This window comes from Lampris incognitus, chromosome 2 (assembly GCF_029633865.1).
Source record: "Lampris incognitus isolate fLamInc1 chromosome 2, fLamInc1.hap2, whole genome shotgun sequence".
NCBI classification, from domain to species: Eukaryota; Metazoa; Chordata; class Actinopteri; order Lampriformes; family Lampridae; genus Lampris; species Lampris incognitus.
This window is the reverse complement of record NC_079212.1, coordinates 151,521,706-151,546,051: the sequence shown is the minus strand read 5'-3', so window position 1 is coordinate 151,546,051 and position 24,346 is coordinate 151,521,706. Positions and strand designations below refer to the sequence as shown.

The 24,346-nt window shown below is 43.0% G+C and overlaps 1 protein-coding gene across 1 annotated transcript in view; it reads right to left on the bottom strand.

Annotated features, from left to right (window-relative positions):
* The window catches only part of pltp (phospholipid transfer protein), a 188,980-nt gene that overhangs the window by 38,153 nt on the left and 126,481 nt on the right, over window positions 1-24,346 (bottom strand). Inside the window, exons 8-12 of the mRNA XM_056274220.1 lie at window positions 11,396-11,487; window positions 11,111-11,287; window positions 9,319-9,378; window positions 8,992-9,156; window positions 8,619-8,686 (exon numbers count right to left, since the gene is read on the bottom strand). Of these exons, the coding sequence (XP_056130195.1) occupies window positions 8,619-8,686; window positions 8,992-9,156; window positions 9,319-9,378; window positions 11,111-11,287; window positions 11,396-11,487 (562 nt within the window). The remainder of the gene's footprint in view (window positions 1-8,618; window positions 8,687-8,991; window positions 9,157-9,318; window positions 9,379-11,110; window positions 11,288-11,395; window positions 11,488-24,346) is intronic.

Sequence of the window (24,346 nt, the reverse complement as noted above, 5' to 3'; positions counted from 1 at the left end):
CCAGCTCTGGGAGTGTGAGAAACAAAGTACACATCAGACAGAGCTGCGGGTGTGGTAGTGTTTTCTGGCATGATCTAGGTCTCGGTTAGAGCAAGAAAGTTGAGGGAGAGCAAGTGTCAAGTGTCCTGGCTCAGTCAATTATGTGAATATAAGTTGTGGTTATTATTATTGTAATGTGACTCTTATGAGTGGGTTTTATATGTTGCAGGGGGTCTATCTGTGCTTGTGGATTCGTTGAGAGACTTTCTTGTAACTTAGAATGGACACTCGCCTGTGTTCAGGACTAATTGCAATGGCTCCAATGACTGATTGATTGCAAGCTTGAGTGAGTGAACACTGGACCGGGATAGGTTGCTTCCCTTCATAAAAGGAGCAGTATGATGAACGATGGGAAGGAGGATACCGGCGGGGAGCTGTGATGCGGAAGCCGGACGGACGACAGTGGTGGGACCGGCGCCGAGAGAGCGATTGCAACGCAAGGTGACCTACTGCCGAGGAGACCGGTGTTCATCAGATGTGCGCTACATCCGGGAAGTGGAATGAGGAGACGAGCGACAGGTGATCCATTCTGTGCACAACGCTCTCGACTCGTCCAGATGAAGGGAAGTTGTATTTCCATTCTATTGGTGTTGTCCCATTGCTAGTTTTTGTCCTTGGCTCGGTGAGGCCATGAAACTGAGCCCTGTTGTTGTGCTTTCTCTGTAGCTGAGGGCGGAGCCTCGAGTGACTACACTCACACTGAAGTGCCAGCTGGGTGCGTTCGGCCTGATCGAGACGGCACCATTCCATTTACGCCCTGGAACGTGACGTCACCAGCCTAGATTGGGTGACTGTGGACTCTGTGGCTGCTATTAGTCTTCTGGACAGTGGGTTGACCCTCCTCCTTTTTGTTGTGGCCAGTACATTGGACTTAAGAACTGGTTGGCAGAGGTTGCCGACCAGTACAGACTGATTTTACATTGCGCGGGGCTGTTATTAGTGTGGCGGGAACTGCAAGAGTGTGTTTGTTGCCACCTGCTGACATTGGGTTGATTACCCCCCCCCCCTTGTGATGTGGAGTAGATGCACTGCTGTATAAGTGGGATGAATTTGCTGTTTCCAGATTGATTTGTTTTAACTTAAGATGTGCCCTGTGTTATGATGATTGTCGTGTTTTTATCACCTATTTATTGCTATGGGTTTTAACGTAATGTGTTGTATGGAGGTGGGTTTGGTTCTTCAGCCTGAGCCTGTCAGTGGGAAGGTGACTGCCTTCTGGTGGTGCCCTATTACAACGGCCTGCCTAACTACAGCCCTGTGTTATTTGTGCCTTATATGAATAAACTTTGTAATAATTTATTTGTGTTCTTGTGTGTTGCCTGTGTATTGGGTGGATCTGGTTATTGTGGCGTGGGAAGCAGCCCTCGGTCGCAACACAAGCATGCGTAGCCTGAGATAACCTCAGCTTTTGGCACCGCAGACTGGCAATTCCAGAGCCCTCCGTCACCACCTGCTCATCGTGAGTGGAGAGAGTGGGATAGATGAGATTGGTAGGGTAACAGTGCCTAGGAGTGACCCAACGTCTATGCCAGCCCTGGGGAGAGGAAAGGACAGGAATATGAAGGAAACACATAGTCTATACTAGGTACATAAAATACAGATGTCTGACCGGATCGAAAAAGAGCAGTCCTTGTTTGACGAAATCTTGGCTTGACCAAGTCTTGGCTTGAGAAACTCACACTTGCCTTTGTTCACTCTAGCCTAGCCGACAGAGACGGCCCTCCTTGCAGTGACAGAATCGCTGCACTCTGCAAGAGCAAACTCTCTCTCCTCTGTCCTGATACTGCTGGACCTGTCAGCTGTGTTCGACACAGTGAACCACCAGATCCTCCTCTCTACCCTCGAGGGGCTGGGTGTCACAGGCTCTGCACTCTCAATGTTTGCAACCTACCTGACGGGTCGCTCCTACCAGGTGACATGGAGGGGATCTGTGTCGGAGGCTCGCAGACTAACTACAGGCGTTCCACAGGGTTCGGTTCTGGGTCCTCTCCTTTTCTCCCTGTACACGACATCCCTGGGTTCTGTTATTCGCTCACATGACTTCTCTTACCATTGTTATGCCGATGACACCCAGCTGATCTTGCTCTTTCCTCCCTCTGACACCCAAGTAGAGACACGCATTGCTGCGTGCTTGACTGGCATCTCGGAGTGGATGGCGACACACCACCTGAAGCTCAATCTGGACAAGACAGAGCTGATGTTCCTCCCGGGGAAAGGTTGCCCGCACCGAGACCTGGCCATCACCATTGACAACACCGTGGTGACGCTAACTAGGACTGTGAGGAATCTGGGTGTGATGCTGGACGACCAACTGTCATTTGCTGAAAAGGTTGCATCGGTTGCTCGCGCCTGCAGATTTCTCCTCTATAACATCAGGAGGATTCGCCCATTCCTCACCGACAAGACGGCACAGGTGCTGATCCAGGCTCTGGTCATCTCCCGGCTGGACAACGGCCGATCAGACCTATGGAGCTTGTTCAGAAAGGTGCAGCTCGTCTGGTGTTCAACCGCCCTAAGTTCTCCCACACAACTCCCCTTCTCATGTCCGTACACTGGCTCCCAGTAGCTGCTCACATCCAGTTTAAGACTCTGGTGCTAGCCTACAGGGCAGTGATAGGAACAGATCCTTCCTATCTCCAGGCCATGGTCAAGCCCTACACCCCCCCCCCCGACCACTTCGCTCTGCTGCCTCGGGACGCCTGGTTGCCCCATCGCTCAGAGGCCCCTGCTGCCGATCGACCCGGCTCTGTTCTGTCCTGGCCCCACAGTGGTGGAATGAACTCCCCACTGATGTCAGGACAGCGGAGTCGCTGCCCATCTTTCGGCGCAGGTCAAAAACTCACCTCTTTAAGAACTACTACCCTGTTACTTGCTCTTAGCACTTATTGTATTCACTCTTTCTTTTTTTTTACAAAATCTCTCTTGCACTTTTACTTTAGAGCTGGTTTTGCTCTTAGATGCTTGTTTATATGCACTTATGACCTTTGATGACTAGTAGTTCTTCTGATTTCCTACGTTAAATGGACTTATCGTAAGCCACTTTGGATAAAAGTGTCGGCTAAATGACTAATGTAAAGTAACCTAGACCTGTTTGCCTTTGGCTTGTTTGCCTGTCGCTTGGAATCTGACGCTTCCATGTAGCAGCAGGGATTTAAAGAACACTGATTACTAATTGTCCGGCAGGAGTACAGGCCACACCCTGGCCACTTAACACCCAATTGGCCAAAGAGGTACACTGAAAATAGGCCTATTGCCTAGAAACGGGTCACTTATGTAAAACTCTATCAAACCTCACACAAAACTATTAAAACTGCAAACAGCACGTTACCAATGAATATATGTATAAGCTAAAAGGATAACTAAGTCAAAACAGCTAGGCAACAATAAATATGTAAGGACACACTAGGTGAAAAACAGCTACAGCTAGAATAAGTTTCCACTAGGACCCAGCAGCAGATCTACGTATAGAGAAAATGACTAATACTCAAGCAGCTGGAATAAGACTAATAGCAACTTGTTCAGTAAGAAAGATGATAGTTACTCTATAGTAGATGAACCAGTAATTCAGAATCACTCCAGAAGTTAAAATGCACATTCATCCTCATCACAACCAACACAAATCATTATTAAAGGACCAGATACCCAGTACTAGCCCCCTGCCTATTTATCACAATAACCAACACAGACCCTTAATAAAGGACCAGATAACCTGTACTGCCCGCTGCCTCTTCATCACAACAATCAACACAGATCCTTATTAAAGGACCAGAGACCCAGTACTGCCTCCTGCCTCTTCATCACAACCAACACAGAGCCTTATTAAAGGACCAGAGACCCAGTACTGGCCCTGCCACTTTATCACAACAACCAACACAGATCGTTATTAAAAGACCAGAGACTCAACACTTCTCCTTGCCACTTCATCGTAACCAACACAGAGCCTTATTAAAGGACCAGAGACCAAGTACTGGCCCTGCCACTTTATCACAACAACCAACACAGATCGTTATTAAAGGACCAGAGACCCAGTACTGCCTCCTGCCGCTTCATCACAACCAACACAGAGCCTTATTAAAGGACCAGAGACCCAGTACTGGCCCTGCCACTTTATCACAACAACCAACACAGATCGCTATTAAAAGACCAGAGACTCAACACTTCCCCTTGCCACTTCATCGCAACCAACACAGATCCTTATTAATGGACCAGAGACACAGTACTGCCCCCTGCCTCTTCATCACAACAACCAACACAGATCCTTATTAAAGCACCAGAGACCCAGTACTGCCTCCTGCCTCTTCATCACAACCAACACAGACCATTATTAAAGGACCTGAGACCCAGTACGGCCTCGTGCCTCTTCATCACAACAACAAACACAGATCCTTATTAAAGGAGCAGAGACCCAGTACTGCCCCCTGCCTCTTGATCACAACAACAAACACAGATCCTTATTAAAGCACCAGAGACCCAGTACTGCCTCCTGCCTCTTCATCACAACAACCAACAAAGATCCTTCAGATGAGGAAAAAGAGAACAAATCTCTCTGACCAAGGCACTCTGTGTAATTAAAAATGTCTTTATTGAAACTTAGACATATCCAAAAAGAACCTAAAAATGCCCTGAAGAAGGCCCAAGCTGCTACGCTTGGGCATTTTTAGGTCCTTTTTTGGATATGTCTAAGTTTCAATAAAGACATTTTTAATTACAGGGAGTGCCTTGGTCAGAGAGATTTGTTCTCTTTTTCTCATCTGAAACTACTAACCTTGGACCAAAGAGCACCCAACAAATATATTACTTAAGTACAGAGAGGACTGAGCACGCCACTGATTCCAAACATGTGCAACAAAGATCCTTATTGAAGGATCAGAGACCCAGTACTGCCCCTTGCCTCTTCATCACAACAACCAACACAGATCCTTATTAAAGGACCAGAGACCCAGTACTGCCTCCTGCCTATTCATCACAACAACCAACACAAATCGTTATTAAAAGAGCAGAGACTCAATACTGCCTCCTGCCTCTTCATCACAGCAACCAACACAGACCCTTAATAAAGAAGCAGAGACCCAGTACTGCCTCCCGCCTCTTCATCACAACAACCAACACAGATCCTTATTAAAGGAGCAGAGACCCAGTACTGCCTCCCGCCTCTTCATCACAACAACCAACACAGATCCTTGTTAAAGGAGCAGAGACCCAGTACTGCCCCTTGCCTCTTCATCACAACAACCAACACAGATCCTTATTAAAGGACCAGAGACCCAGTACTGCCCCCTGCCTCTTCATTACAACAACCAACACAGATCCTTATTAAAGGGCCAGAGACCCAGTACTGCCCCCTGCCTCTTCATCACAACAACCAACACAGATCCTTATTAAAGGACCAGAGACCCAGTACTGTCCCCTGCCTCTTCATTACAACAACCAACACAGATCCTTAATAAAGGGCCAGAGACCCATTACTGCCCCCTGCCTCTTCATCACAACAACCAACACAGATCATTATTAAAAGACCAGAGACCCAGTACTACCTCCTGCTTATTCATCACAACAACGAACACAGATCCTTATTAAAGGACCAGAGACCTAGTACTGCCCCCTGCCTCTTCATCACAACTCCAGAACACATAGCAAAGCGGTAGAGTGCCTTCAGCAGGGATAGATCCAGATCAGCTACACCTTCACTCTCCTCTTCTTCTTGGTCTCCAAAGTCATCCTACAGACCACCATCTGATGCTGCCTAGCTACGTTCTGCCGTCACCACCTTGCCATCGCCAATCCCTTTCAGATTGCCCCTTCTACATAAGATATAGTTCACCTGTGTGCACTTTCCTCCACTCTTGTACGTCACCCTGTGTTCCTCCCTCTTCTTGAAATATTTATTCACCACAGCCATTTCCATCCTTTTCACCAAATCCACCACCATCTGTCCTTCCACATTCCTCTCTTTGACACCATACCTACCCGTCACCTCCTCATCACCTCTGTTCCTTTCACCAACATGTCCATTGAAGTCAACTCCAATTACCACTCTCTCCTCATTGGGTACCCTCTGCACCACTTCATCCAACTCACTCCAGAATTCTTCTTTCTCTTCCATCTCACACCCAACTTGCGGGGCATATGTACTGATAGCATTCATCAACACACCTCCGATTTCCAGCTTCATACTCATCACTCTGTCCGACACTCTCTTCACCCCCAGCACACTCTTGACATAGTCTTCCTTCAGAAGTCCGTCACTCTGTATTTTCCGAAATGTTTAAAATCCATTAACATCTATTTCTCCGCAAGTCTTAATTCGGATGCTGTTAAAATGGACACAGAGGTTGTGCAGATGCTGGATCTCACATGTTTCAAATGGCGGTGTTCAGACGATGAATGAGTCTTGCAGTGCCACTGTGTCTTACTGTAACTAGCACTGGATTCACATTTTCTATTTTGCAACATGTTTAATCAAACTTTACCAAAGTATTTGACAATACAGTTGAAACCAGTACGTGCTTTGTTTTTTTCAGAATTCTATCACAAACACTTTGTATTGAATTTTTTAAGCTTAAACAGATAAAAATACCTCAGTGCGGCAACTGGGAAGTCATTGACTAAAGTTGTAAGAAGGTATGTATGTGGAATACCATGTCGCCCCAGTGGCGCAGTCACTTAAGTTACTTACTCTGGGTATAAAAAGGTCGCTGGTTCAAGTCCCAAGGTGTCCAATTCAAACGTGTCAGCCTTGTGACAATGTATGCATGTGGCGTATCTTGAAGTTTTTCTGAAGTCAAAGACTGCATTTTGATAGATTTTCCTGCATTTTGAATTTCGTCCGAAAGTGTTTTTCACTACTCATCCTACAGAGCATCTCTGCACCAAGCCAGAAAAAGTTACACGTTTTTGGATTTTTATATTCAATATGGTTCTGATTATACAAGACATCTCATCTCATCTCATCTCATCATCAGCCGCTTCTCCGGGGTCGGGTCACAGTGGCAGCAAGCTAAGTAGGGCCCTCCAGACGTCCTTCTCCCCAGCAACACCCTCCAGCTCCTCCTGGGGGATCCCAAAACCTTCCCATGCCATAAGCATCATGATTATGGCCTAAAACAGGCTTGTACTGTCTCAAAGGATTCACTTGACTCACTGGATTATTTTGCTCCTTATTTGTTCGAGCACTTTCCCTACCGTTGAGTGTTTCTTTTAACAAAGTTTTATATATAGATATACTATATACATAGTTTTATATATATATATATATATATATATATGTGTGTGTGTGTGTGTGTGTGTGTGTGTGTGTGTGTGTGTGTGTGTATGTGTGTATTGGGACACCTGGCCATTACATCTAAAGGAACTTTTATGATATCCCATTCTAAATCCATAGGCATTAATATAGAGTTGCCCCCCCCCCCAGCAGCTATAACTTCCACTTCCACTCTTCTGGGAAGGCTTTCCACAAGATTTTGGGATGTGTCTGTGGGAATTTTGCCCATTCATCAAGAAGAGCATTTGTGAGGTCAGGTACTGATGTCGCACGACAAGACCTGGCTCACAATCTCCGTTCTAGTTCATCCCACAGGTATTCGATGCGTTTGAGGTCAGGGCTCTGTGCAGGCCAGTCAAGTTCTTCCACACCAGACTCACCCAACCATGTCTTAATGGACCTTGTTTTGTGCACTTGCTTTGTGCACAAAGTTGGAAGCATAGAATTGTCCAAAATATCTTGGTATGCTGAAGCATTAAGATTTCCCTTCACTGGAACTAAGGAGCCTAGCCCAACCCCTGAAAAACAACCCCATACCATCATCCCTCCTCCACCAAACTGTACAGTTGACACAATGCAGTCAGGCAGGTAATGTTCTCCTGGCATCCGCCAAACCCAGACTCATCCATCAGACTGCCAGACAAAGAAGCGTGATTCGGCATGTCACAGAACACGTTTCCACTGCTCCAGAGTCCAGTGGCAGAGTGCTTTACACCACTCCATATGACGTTTGGCATTATGCTTGGTGATGTAAGGTTTGCATGCAGCTGCTCGGCCATGGAAACCCATTTCATGAAGCTCCTGGCACACAGTTTTTGTGCTGATGTTAATGCCAGACGAAGTTTGGAATTCTGCAGTTATGGAGTTGGCGGCTTTCACACACTATGCACCTCAGCACTCGTTGACCCTACTGTGTGACTTTACGTGGTCTGCCACTTCGTGGCTGAGTTGCTGTTGTTCCTAAACGCTTCCACTTTTCAATAATACCCCTTACAGTTGACCGGGAATATCCAGCAGGGAAGAAATTTCACGAACTGACTTATTGCAAAGGTGGCATCCTATGACAGTACCACGCTTGAATTCACTGAGCTATTCAGAACCACCCATTCTTTCACAAATGTTTGTAAATGTAGACTGTATGGCTAGCTGCTGGATTTATAAACCTGTGGCAATGGGTCTGAATGAAACACCTCAATTCAATGATTAAGAGGCGTGTCCTAATACTTTTCTACATATAGTGTGTGTATATGTGTGTGTGTGTGTGTGTGTGTGTGTGTGTGTGTGTGTGTGTGTGTGTGTGTGTGTGTGTGTAAAGCACCTGCGAAGGTCAGTGTGCACAGCCAGCCGTTTTCCTTTCATTGAGACTTTAGCTTTAAACTTGGCTTCCTGGAGGAGAGTGGAGAAGAGGAATGATGAGCAGAGAAAAAGGACAACACGGTAGGAGTAGACAGGAAAGGAGAGAGGGGCAAAGTCGGGTTGGAGCAGCAGCCTTGTTTAAAGTCACAAACCATCACAGAGGATCACTCAACTGCCTTCTACTACTTCCATAGACTGGTCTTAATAGACGGATTACACCCCACTTTAACCAGCATGTTACCCCAACTAGCTAGTAAGCTGGCTTGGTTAACCTCCACATGAGCATGGTCAGCTTTCTGGTACAGATAATGGGGTCTGAATTTGTGTGTGTCTACCATGGTCATACTGCTGAGCTGGACTGGTGGCTGGCTGGCCGGTAGCAGCATCACAGTAACGATAGCTGTCACAGCCACCGTTGCGCCGGAAGTCTGAATGGAGGTTTTGGGCGGCGAAGTGACAGAAAGCTGGAGGGAGAGAGGAGCTTCCACAAGTGCAGGGTTCTGTCATGAATACACATTATTTTTGTTGTTAGAATCGTTAAGTGTTCTTATCATTTCTGTTAGTCAAGTCAAGTCAATTTTATTAGTAGCAGCATTAGTTCTACACAATAATGTTGTCACTCTATCAATTCTCTATTGTTTATTTGTTGATTTTCTACTGACCAGCATCAATATGGTGCCAAAGTATGTTGTCCTAAGCAGCATCTCCATGTCTTTAGGCATCTGTAACAACCGGAGGGGAGGAGGAGGTGATGACATTCATGTTCAAGTTTCACGTTATTATCATGTACATATGAAAAGTACCATGAACCTTCAAATGCAATGAAATGCATGTGCCCTGCCTCCCTCAGCCCTTAAAACTACTATAGATAAGGTAAATAAATAATGAACAATAAGTAAGAAATTAGAAATCCCACAAAATAATAAATCACTGTAAGGTGCTCTGTAAGCGTTGTCCTGAGGGAAAGAGTGAGAACAGACCATGTGCTGGGTGGATGGGGTCCTCCATGATGCTTAGGACCTACCTTCTGCAACAGGTGGTGTACATGTCCTGAAGCCAGTGTTGTAGTCAAGTCGCTAAACCTCGAGTCCGAGTCGAGGCTCGAGTCCCCATTGTTCGAGTCCGAGTCCCCAAAGAAGAGTCCAAACTGAGTCCAAGTCAAGTCCCCATTACCCGAGTCCGAGTCCGAGTCATCAAGGTTGAGTCTGGGTCGAGTTCCAAGATGGGCGCCAGTGCTCCACTCTGGCACCGTGAAAAAGCTGACATACAAATAAAAAAGGTCTACATGAAACAAAAATGACACAGCTGTCACCACTTCAAAGGGAGTTTATTTACTTTGTGACACAATAGTCAAACAAAAAAACTAACAAAAACAAAAAACAGTCTTTATCAATTAACAAGTCCAAGTCCTCATCTCCAGCTTCCGAGTCCGAATGCAGTCAATGCTCCAGTCCAAGTCTGAGTCATCAGTGCTCAAGTCCATGTCGAGTCCGAGTCCTGGACTCGAGTACAACAACACTACCTGAAGCTGTGGCAGTGCTGTTCCTATGATGTCTGAAGCCTCTTTTACCATCCTTCTCAGTTGTTTGTGGTTCCGTTCAGTCAGGTTGCCAAACCACACCAGTATGCTTCCAGTAAGGATGCTCTCTATGGTGTTCTGATAGAAACTGACCAGGGTTTTTGTGGACATTCTGAATTTTTTAAAACATCTCAGAAATCACTCTGCTGTGCCTTCTTAATGACACAACTGGTGTTTAGAGACCAGGGGCCTCATGTGGGCAAATTTGTGCGTAAACACCCATGGGATTTTTTTATCCCTTAAGTTTGTCTCAGAGACCAGTGTAGAACCTGGGTAACCCCTGAATTCAGACACCGATTGGCTAACACTGATGTCTTTGCAGGTCTGGGTGATTGCTCGTTGGAAGAGGTAGACAATAGATGCTTGGAGGAAGGAATTACAATTAACCATCATGCTTTGCTCTGACAGACAATCTTGAGGGCTAAAAAAAATCCATGGGTGTGTATGCACAAATGTGCCCATAGTATCGATTGATACATGAGGCCCCTGGACAGGGAGTCTGAGAAATTAATGCCTAAAAATCTGAAGTTCTTGACAATTTCAACAGGGACACCATTGGTGTAAACTGGTGTCTGGACCATTTGGACATTCAGATTAGACAGAATCAAACAGATGGGCTTAACTCTGCCCAATAATTTAGTCTTTGGTCTTCCTATTGGAGGTCGTATACTATTCTAAACATCGTGTTAGCTGTTGTAACAGTGGGAGATGTAAGTCAGTGTGGCCTGTAGACCACCCTCAGGATTAAATGCGATGCTTGTTGATGCTAACTGTGGTTTTCTGACTTTTTTGTGATTTTTTTTTGTCATCTATGATTGTTTGTAATGGTTTTTGTGGGTTTGTGCCAGTTTGAGTTTCACTGCAATATGTCTCACCCTCTCATTGGCGATGTGCATCTGGAAGATTCCAGCCTTGTAGTAGGAGAACATTCCACTGTCGAAGAAGAACTCGGAGAGCGCCAGGTAGACCATCCTGTCATACTCTCTGATGAATGGATCTACCGCATAGTTCACCAAAGAACTGTTCTCATCTGCCAGCTCAAAGAACATGCCCTGAGACACCCAGGAGACAAATACCAATGCAAGAAAAAATATTTAGAATAGAATAGAATAGAACAGAATAGAATAGAACAGAATAGAATAGAATAGAATAGAATTCACCCTGAAGTTCATATCGAGGCTCCTGGAGGTCACCACAGGGTCACTGAGCAGAGAGTAGTCAATGCCAATGTATTGGTCCACCTCTGTCCTCACTGCAAACATTTTCATCTCCATTTATTCATTTATGACATTCTCTTGAGAGAGCCTTTCAATGAAAGGTATACAGCATACAGGACGCCGACTGCTGTTTTATCATTAAAACTGGCAATAAGGAGGTGAAGGGTCTGGGCTACAGCACCCTGGAAATAGATTTATCAAATATTAATGTATTTCTAAAACGATCAAACTTGACACACACACACACGCATTAGCTAGCTCACAGCAATAACGCTAGCTCTAGCACTAACACTAACACTAGCACTGGCACTAACACTAACAATAACAATAACACTGGCACTAACGCTAGCATTAGCACTAACACTGGCACTAGAACTAGCACTAGCACTAATATGAACACTAGCACTAACACTAACACAGGTACTAACGCTAGCACAAGCATTAGCACTAACACTAGCACTGGCACTAAAGCTTAACACTAACACTAATACTGGCAATAGCACTAGCACTTACACTGGCACTAACACTAGCACTAACACTAACACTAGCACTTGCACTAACGCTAGCACTAGCACTAACATGGACACTAGCAGTAACACTAACACTGGCACTAACGCTAGCACTAGCAGTAACACTAACAGTAACACACTGGCACTAACGTTAGCACTAGTACTAAAACTAACACTAGCGCTAACACACTGACACTGGCACTAAGGTTAGCACTAGCACTAACACTAGCAATAACACTAACAGTAGCACTAACAATAACACTAGCACTAACACCGGCACTAACACTAATACTAGCACTAATACTAGCACTAGCATTAACACTAACACTAGCACTAACACTAAAACAGACACTAGCACTAGCACTAACATTAACACTAATATTAACACTAATACTAGCACTAACACTAGCAATAGCACTAACACTAATACTAGCACTAACACTGGCACTAACGCTAATACTAACACTAACACTAGCACTAACACTAACACTAATACTAACACTAACGTTAGCACTAGCACTAAAACATACACTAACACTAAAACTAACACTAACACTAGCACTAACACTGGCACTGGAACTAACACTAGCACTAACACTAGCACTAACTCTAACACTAACGCTAAAACCGGCACTAACACTAGCACTAGCATTAAAACTAACACTAATACTAGCACTAACACTAATACTAGCACTAGCACTAACACTGGCACTAGAACTACCACTAGCACTAACACTGGCACTAACGCTAGCACTAGCACTTACATGAACACTAGCACTAACACTAACACTAGCACTGGCACTAACGCTAGCACTAGCACTAACGCTTAACGCTAACACTAATACCGGCACTAGCACTAACACTGGCACTAACACTATTAGTAGCACTAACATGAACACTAGCACTAACACTAAAACTGGTACTAACGCTAGCACTAGCAGTAACACTAACACTAACACACTGACACTGGCACTAACATTAGCACTAGTACTAAAACTAACACTAGCGCTAACACACTGACACTGGCACTAAGGTTAGCACTAGCACTAATACTAGCAATAACGCTAACAGTAGCACTAACTCTAACACTAACACTAACACCGGCACTAACACTAGCACTAACTCTAATGCTAACACTAGCACTAAAACTAACACTAATACAAACACTAACACTAAATCTAATACTAACACCGGCACTAACACTAGCACTAGCACTAACACTAATACTAGCACTAACGTTAGCACTAGCAATAAAACATACACTAACACTAAAACTAACACTAACACTAGCACTAACACTAGCACTGGAACTAAAACCGGCACTAAGACGACCACTAGCATTAAAACTAACACTAATACTAGCACTAGCACTAACACTAACACTGGCACTAACACTAGCACTAGCACTAACACTAAAAATAACACTGGCACTAACGCTAGCACTAGCACTAACATGAACACTAGCACTAACACTAGCACTGGCACTAACGCTAGCACTTGCACTAACACTAGCACAGGCACTAACGCTTAACGCTAACACTAATACTGGCACTAGCACTAATGCTGGCACTAACACTAACACTAGCACTAACACTAGCACTAGCACTAACACTAGCACTGGCACTAAGGCTAGCACTAGCACTAACATGAACACTAGCACTAACACTGGCACTAACGCTAGCACTAGCAGTAACACTAACACTGGCACTAACGTTAGCACTAGTACTAAAACTAACACTAACACTAACAGTAGCACTAATAATAACACTAGCACTAACACTAACACTAGCATTAACACTAAGACTAACGCTATCACTAGCACTAACACTGACACTAACACTAACACTGGCACTATCGCTAGCACTAGCACTAACACTAACACTGGCACTAGAACTAGAACTAGCACTGGCACTAACACTAGCACTAACACTAATACTAACACTGGCACTAACGCTAGCACTAGCACTAACACTAACACTGGCACAAACGCTAGCACTAGCACTAACACTGGCACTAACGCTAGCACTAGCACTAACACTAACACTGGCACTAGAACTAGCACTAACACTAACACTAGCACTAACACTAACACTGGCACTAACGCTAGCACTAGCACTAACATGAACACTAGCACTAACACTAACACTGGCACTAACGCTAGCACTAGCACTAACACTGGCACTAGAACTAGCACTAACACTAATACTAACACTGGCACTAACGCTAGCACTAGCACTAACATGAACACTAGCACTAACACTAACACAGGTACTAATGCTAGCACTAGCACTAATGCTTAACGCTAACACTAATACTGGCACTAGCACTAACACTGGCACTAACACTAGCACTAGAACTAACACTAACACTAGCACTGGCACTAACGCTAACACTAGAACTAACATGAACACTAGCACTAACTGGCACTAGCAGTAACACTAACACACTGACACTGGCACTAACATTAGCACTAGTACTAAAACTAACACTAGCGCTAACACACTGACACTGGCACTAACGTTAGCACTAGCACTAACACTAACAGTAGCACTAACAATAACACTAGCACTAGCACTAACACTAACACTAACACCGGCACTAACACTAGCACTAGCATTAACACTAACACTAACATTGGCAGTAACACTAAGAATAACACTGCACTAACACTAACACTAAAACTGACACTAGCACTACCACTAGCACTAGCACTAACATGAACACTAACACTAGCACTAGCATTAATACTAACATTAACATTGGCAGTAACACTAACAATAACACTGGACTAAAACTAGCACTAACACTAAAACTGACACTAGCACTAGCACTAGCACTAACACTAACACCGGCACTAACACTAATACTAGCAATAGCACTAAAACTAACACTAATACAAATACTAATACTAACACTAGCACTAGCACTAACACTAATACTAGCACTAAAACTAACACTAGCACTAATACTAACACAAACACTAACACCGGCACTAACACTGACACTAGCACAAAAACTAACACTAACACTAGCACCAACACTGGCACTAACACTAACAATAACACTGCACTAGCACTAACACTAACACTAGCACTAAAACTAACAGTAATACTAGCACTAACACTAACACTAGCACTAAAACTAACAGTAATACTAGCACTAACACTAACAATAACACTGCACTAACACAAACACTAACACCGGCACTAACACTGACACTAGCACTAAAACTAACACTAACACTAGCACCAACACTGGCACTAACACTAACACTGGCACTAACACTAACAATAACACTGCACTAGCACTAACACTAACACTAGCACTAAAACTAACACTAAAACTGACACTAGCACTAGCACTAACACTAACACCGGCACTAACACTAACACTAGCAATAGCACTAAAACTAACACTAATACAAGTACTAATACTAACACTAGCACTAGCACTAACACTAATACTAGCACTAGCACTAAAACTAACACTAGCACTAATACTAACACAAACACTAACACCGGCACTAACACTGACACTAGCACTAAAACTAACACTAACACTAGCACCAACACTGGCACTAACACTAACACTAACAATAACACTGCACTAGCACTAACACTAGCACTAAAACTAACAGTAATACTAGCACTAACACTAACACTAGCACTAACGCTAGCACTAGCACTAACACTAACACTGGCACTAACACTAACACTAGCACTAACACTAACACTGGCACTAACACTAACACTAGCACTAACACTAACACTGGCACTAACGCTAGCACTAGCACTAACATGAACACTAGCACTAACACTAACACTGGCACTAACGTTAGCACTAACACTAACACTGGCACTAGAACTAACACTAATACTAACACTGGCACTAACGCCAGCACTAGCACTAACATGAACACTAGCTCTAACACTAACACAGGTACTAATGCTAGCACTAGCACTAATGCTTAACGCTAACACTAATACTGGCACTAGCACTAACACTGGCACTAACACTAGCACTAGCACTAACACTAACACTAACACTGGCACTAACGCCAGCACTAGCACTAACATGAACACTAGCACTAACACTAGCACAGGTACTAATGCTAGCACTAGCACTAATGCTTAACGCTAACACTAATACTGGCACTAGCACTAACACTGGCACTAACACTAGCACTAGCACTAACACTAACCCTAGCACTAAAAGTAACACTAACACTAGCACCAACACTGGCACTAAAACTAACACTGGCACTAACACTAACAATAACACTGCACTAGCACTAACACTAGCACTAAAACTAACAGTAATACTAGCACTAACACTAACACTAGCACTAAGACTAAAACTGGCACTAACACTAACATTAACATTGGCAGTAACACTAACAATAACACTGCACTAACACTAGCACTAACACTAAAACTGACACTAGCACTAACACTAACACCGGCACTAACACTAATACTAGCAATAGCACTAAAACTAACACTAATACAAGTACTAATACTAACCCTAGCACTAGCGCTAACACTAATACTAGCACTAGCACTAAAACTAACACTAGCACTAATACTAACACAAACACTAACACCGGCACTAACACTGACACTAGCACTAAAACTAACACTAACACTAGCACCAACACTGGCACTAACACTAACACTAACAATAACACTGCACTAGCACTAACACTAGCACTAAAACTAACAGTAATACTAGCACTAACACTAACACTAGCACTAACGCTAGCACTAGCACTAACACTAACACTGGCACTAACACTAACACTAGCACTAACACTAACACTGGCACTAACGCTAGCACTAGCACTAACATGAACACTAGCACTAACACTAACACTGGCACTAACGCTAGCACTAGCACTAACACTGGCACTAGAACTAGCACTAACACTAATACTAACACTGGCACTAACGCCAGCACTAGCACTAACATGAACACTAGCACTAACACTAACACAGGTACTAATGCTAGCACTAGCACTAATGCTTAACGCTAACACTAATACTGGCACTAGCACTAACACTGGCACTAACACTAGCACTAGCACTAACACTAACACTAGCACTAGCACTAACGCTAACACTAGCACTAACATGAACACTAGCACTAACTGGCACTAGCAGTAACACTAACACACTGACACTGGCACTAACATTAGCACTAGTACTAAGACTAACACTAGCGCTAACACACTGACACTGGCACTAACGTTAGCACTAGCACTAACACTAACAGTAGCACTAACAATAACACTAGCACTAGCACTAACACTAACACTAACACCGGCACTAACATTAGCACTAACACTAGCACTAGCATTAACACTAACACTAACATTGGCAGTAACACTAACAATAACACTGCACTAACACTAACACTAAAACTGACACTGACACTAGCACTAACACTAGCACTAACACCAGCACTAACACTAACACTAGCACTAGCATTAACACTAACATTAACATTGGCAGTAACACTAACAATAACACTGCACTAACACTAGCACTAACACTAAAACTGACACTAGCACTAGCACTAACACTAACACCGGCACTGACACTAATACTAGCAATAGCACTAAAACTAACACTAATACAAGTACTAACACTAACACTAGCACTAGCACTAACACTAATACTAGCACTAGCACTAAAACTAACACTAGCACTAATACTAACACAAACACTAACACCGGCACTAACACTGACACTAGCACTAAAACTAACACTAACACTAGCACCAACACTGGCACTACCACTAACAAAAACACTGCACTAGCACTAACACTAACACTAGCACTAAAACTAACAGTAATACTAGCACTAACACTAACACTAAAACTAACAGTAATACTAGCACTAACACTAACAATAACACTGCACTAACACAAACACTAACACCGGCACTAACACTGACACTAGCACTAAAACTAACACTAACACTAGCACCAACACTGGCACTAACACTAACACTGGCACTAACACTAGCACTAGCACTAACACTAACACTAACACTGGCACTAACGCCAGCACTAGCACTAACATGAACACTAGCACTAACACTAGCACAGGTACTAATGCTAGCACTAGCACTAATGCTTAACGCTAACACTAATACTGGCACTAGCACTAACACTGGCACTAACACTAGCACTAGCACTAACACTAACACTAGCACTAAAACTAACACTAACACTAGCACCAACACTGGCACTAACACTAACACTGGCACTAAGACTAACAATAACACTGCACTAGCACTAACACTAGCACTAAAACTAACAGTAATACTAGCACTAACACTAACACTAGCACTAAGACTAAAACTGGCACTAACACTAACATTAACATTGGCAGTAACACTAACAATAACACTGCACTAACACTAGCACTAACACTAAAACTGACACTAGCACTAGCACTAACACTAACACCGGCACTAACACTAATACTAGCAATAGCACTAAAACTAACACTAATACAAGTACTAATACTAACCCTAGCACTAGCACTAACACTAATACTAGCACTAGCACTAAAACTAACACTAGCACTAATACTAACACAAACACTAACACCGGCACTAACACTGACACTAGCACTAAAACTAACACTAACACTAGCACCAACACTGGCACTAACACTAACACTAACAATAACACTGCACTAGCACTAACACTAGCACTAAAACTAACAGTAATACTAGCACTAACACTAACACTAGCACTAACGCTAGCACTAGCACTAACACTAACACTGGCACTAACACTAACACTAGCACTAACACTAACACTGGCACTAACACTAACACTAGCACTAACACTAACACTGGCACTAACGCTAGCACTAGCACTAACATGAACACTAGCACTAACACTAACACTGGCACTAACGCTAGCACTAACACTAACACTGGCACTAGAACTAGCACTAACACTAATACTAACACTGGCACTAACGCCAGCACTAGCACTAACATGAACACTAGCTCTAACACTAACACAGGTACTAATGCTAGCACTAGCACTAATGCTTAACGCTAACACTAATACTGGCACTAGCACTAACACTGGCACTAACACTAGCACTAGCACTAACACTAACACTAACACTGGCACTAACGCCAGCACTAGCACTAACATGAACACTAGCACTAACACTAGCACAGGTACTAATGCTAGCACTAGCACTAATGCTTAACGCTAACACTAATACTGGCACTAGCACTAACACTGGCACTAACACTAGCACTAGCACTAACACTAACCCTAGCACTAAAAGTAACACTAACACTAGCACCAACACTGGCACTAAAACTAACACTGGCACTAACACTAACAATAACACTGCACTAGCACTAACACTAGCACTAAAACTAACAGTAATACTAGCACTAACACTAACACTAGCACTAAGACTAAAACTGGCACTAACACTAACATTAACATTGGCAGTAACACTAACAATAACACTGCACTAACACTAGCACTAACACTAAAACTGACACTAGCACTAACACTAACACCGGCACTAACACTAATACTAGCAATAGCACTAAAACTAACACTAATACAAGTACTAATACTAACCCTAGCACTAGCGCTAACACTAATACTAGCACTAGCACTAAAACTAACACTAGCACTAATACTAACACAAACACTAACACCGGCACTAACACTGACACTAGCACTAAAACTAACACTAACACTAGCACCAACACTGGCACTAACACTAACACTAACAATAACACTGCACTAGCACTAACACTAGCACTAAAACTAACAGTAATACTAGCACTAACACTAACACTAGCACTAACGCTAGCACTAGCACTAACACTAACACTGGCACTAACACTAACACTAGCACTAACACTAACACTGGCACTAACGCTAGCACTAGCACTAACATGAACACTAGCACTAACACTAACACTGGCACTAACGCTAGCACTAGCACTAACACTGGCACTAGAACTAGCACTAACACTAATACTAACACTGGCACTAACGCCAGCACTAGCACTAACATGAACACTAGCACTAACACTAACACAGGTACTAATGCTAGCACTAGCACTAATGCTTAACGCTAACACTAATACTGGCACTAGCACTAACACTGGCACTAACACTAGCACTAGCACTAACACTAACACTAGCACTAGCACTAACGCTAACACTAGCACTAACATGAACACTAGCACTAACTGGCACTAGCAGTAACACTAACACACTGACACTGGCACTAACATTAGCACTAGTACTAAGACTAACACTAGCGCTAACACACTGACACTGGCACTAACGTTAGCACTAGCACTAACACTAACAGTAGCACTAACAATAACACTAGCACTAGCACTAACACTAACACTAACACCGGCACTAACACTAGCACTAACACTAGCACTAGCATTAACACTAACACTAACATTGGCAGTAACACTAACAATAACACTGCACTAACACTAACACTAAAACTGACACTGACACTAGCACTAACACTAGCACTAACACCAGCACTAACACTAACACTAGCACTAGCATTAACACTAACATTAACATTGGCAGTAACACTAACAATAACACTGCACTAACACTAGCACTAACACTAAAACTGACACTAGCACTAGCACTAACACTAACACCGGCACTGACACTAATACTAGCAATAGCACTAAAACTAACACTAATACAAGTACTAACACTAACACTAGCACTAGCACTAACACTAATACTAGCACTAGCACTAAAACTAACACTAGCACTAATACTAACACAAACACTAACACCGGCACTAACACTGACACTAGCACTAAAACTAACACTAACACTAGCACCAACACTGGCACTACCACTAACAATAACACTGCACTAGCACTAACACTAACACTAGCACTAAAACTAACAGTAATACTAGCACTAACACTAACACTAAAACTAACAGTAATACTAGCACTAACACTAACAATAACACTGCACTAACACAAACACTAACACCGGCACTAACACTGACACTAGCACTAAAACTAACACTAACACTAGCACCAACACTGGCACTAACACTAACACTGGCACTAACACTAGCACTAGCACTAACACTAACCCTAACACTGGCACTAACGCCAGCACTAGCACTAACATGAACACTAGCACTAACACTAGCACAGGTACTAATGCTAGCACTAGCACTAATGCTTAACGCTAACACTAATACTGGCACTAGCACTAACACTGGCACTAACACTAGCACTAGCACTAACACTAACACTAGCACTAAAACTAACACTAACACTAGCACCAACACTGGCACTAACACTAACACTGGCACTAACACTAACAATAACACTGCACTAGCACTAACACTAGCACTAAAACTAACAGTAATACTAGCACTAACACTAACACTAGCACTAAGACTAAAACTGGCACTAACACTAACATTAACATTGGCAGTAACACTAACAATAACACTGCACTAACACTAGCACTAACACTAAAACTGACACTAGCACTAGCACTAACACTAACACCGGCACTAACACTAATACTAGCAATAGCACTAAAACTAACACTAATACAAGTACTAATACTAACCCTAGCACTAGCACTAACACTAATACTAGCACTAGCACTAAAACTAACACTAGCACTAATACTAACACAAACACTAACACCGGCACTAACACTGACACTAGCACTAAAACTAACACTAACACTAGCACCAACACTGGCACTAACACTAACACTAACAATAACACTGCACTAGCACTAACACTAGCACTAAAACTAACAGTAATACTAGCACTAACACTAACACTAGCACTAACGCTAGCACTAGCACTAACACTAACACTGGCACTAACACTAACACTAACACTAACACTGGCACTAACGCTAGCACTAGCACTAACATGAACACTAGCACTAACACTAACACTGGCACTAACGCTAGCACTAGCACTAACACTGGCACTAGAACTAGCACTAACACTAATACTAACACTGGCACTAACGCCAGCACTAGCACTAACATGAACACTAGCACTAACACTAACACAGGTACTAATGCTAGCACTAGCACTAATGCTTAACGCTAACACTAATACTGGCACTAGCACTAACACTGGCACTAACACTAGCACTAGCACTAACACTAACACTAGCACTGGCACTAACGCTAACACTAGCACTAACATGAACACTAGCACTAACTGGCACTAGCAGTAACACTAACACACTGACACTGGCACTAACATTAGCACTAGTACTAAGACTAACACTAGCGCTAACACACTGACACTGGCACTAACGTTAGCACTAGCACTAACACTAACAGTAGCACTAACAATAACACTAGCACTAGCACTAACACTAACACTAACACCGGTACTAACACTAGCACTAACACTAGCACTAGCATTAACACTAACACTAACATTGGCAGTAACACTAACAATAACACTGCACTAACACTAACACTAAAACTGACACTGACACTAGCACTAACACTAGCACTAACACCAGCACTAACACTAACACTAGCACTAGCATTAACACTAACATTAACATTGGCAGTAACACTAACAATAACACTGCACTAACACTAGCACTAACACTAAAACTGACACTAGCACTAGCACTAGCACTAGCACTAACACTAACACCGGCACTGACACTAATACTAGCAATAGCACTAAAACTAACACTAATACAAGTACTAACACTAACACTAGCACTAGCACTAACACTAATACTAGCACTAGCACTAAAACTAACACTAGCACTAATACTAACACAAACACTAACACCGGCACTAACACTGACACTAGCACTAAAACTAACACTAACACTAGCACCAACACTGGCACTAACACTAACAATAACACTGCACTAGCACTAACACTAACACTAGCACTAAAACTAACAGTAATACTAGCACTAACACTAACACTAAAACTAACAGTAATACTAGCACTAACACTAACAATAACACTGCACTAACACAAACACTAACACCGGCACTAACACTGACACTAGCACTAAAACTAACACTAACACTGGCACTGGAACTAACACTAGCACTAACACTAGCACTAACTCTAACACTAACGCTAAAACCGGCACTAACACTAGCACTAGCATTAAAACTAACACTAATACTAGCACTAACACTAATACTAACACTAGCACTAACACTGGCACTAGAACTACCACTAGCACTAACACTGGCACTAACGCTAGCACTAGCACTTACATGAACACTAGCACTAACACTAACACTAGCACTGGCACTAACGCTAGCACTAGCACTAACGCTTAACGCTAACACTAATACCGGCACTAGCACTAACACTGGCACTAACACTATTAGTAGCACTAACATGAACACTAGCACTAACACTAAAACTGGTACTAACGCTAGCACTAGCAGTAACACTAACACTAACACACTGACACTGGCACTAACATTAGCACTAGTACTAAAACTAACACTAGCGCTAACACACTGACACTGGCACTAAGGTTAGCACTAGCACTAATACTAGCAATAACGCTAACAGTAGCACTAACTCTAACACTAACACTGGCACTAACACTGACACTAGCACTAAAACTAACACTAACACTAGCACCAACACTGGCACTAACACTAACAATAACACTGCACTAGCACTAACACTAACACTAGCACTAAAACTAACAGTAATACTAGCACTAACACTAACACTAGCACTAACACTAATGCTAACACTAGCACTAACACTGGCACTAGAACTACCACTAGCACTAACACTGGCACTAACGCTAGCACTAGCACTTACATGAACACTAGCACTAACACTAACACTAGCACTGGCACTAACGCTAGCACTAGCACTAACGCTTAACGCTAACACTAATACCGGCACTAGCACTAACACTGGCACTAACACTATTAGTAGCACTAACATGAACACTAGCACTAACACTAAAACTGGTACTAACGCTAGCACTAGCAGTAACACTAACACTAACACACTGACACTGGCACTAACATTAGCACTAGTACTAAAACTAACACTAGCGCTAACACACTGACACTGGCACTAAGGTTAGCACTAGCACTAATACTAGCAATAACGCTAACAGTAGCACTAACTCTAACACTAACACTAACACCGGCACTAACACTAGCACTAACTCTAATGCTAACACTAGCACTAAAACTAACACTAATACAAACACTAACACTAAATCTAATACTAACACCGGCACTAACACTAGCACTAGCACTAACACTAATACTAGCACTAACGTTAGCACTAGCAATAAAACATACACTAACACTAAAACTAACAC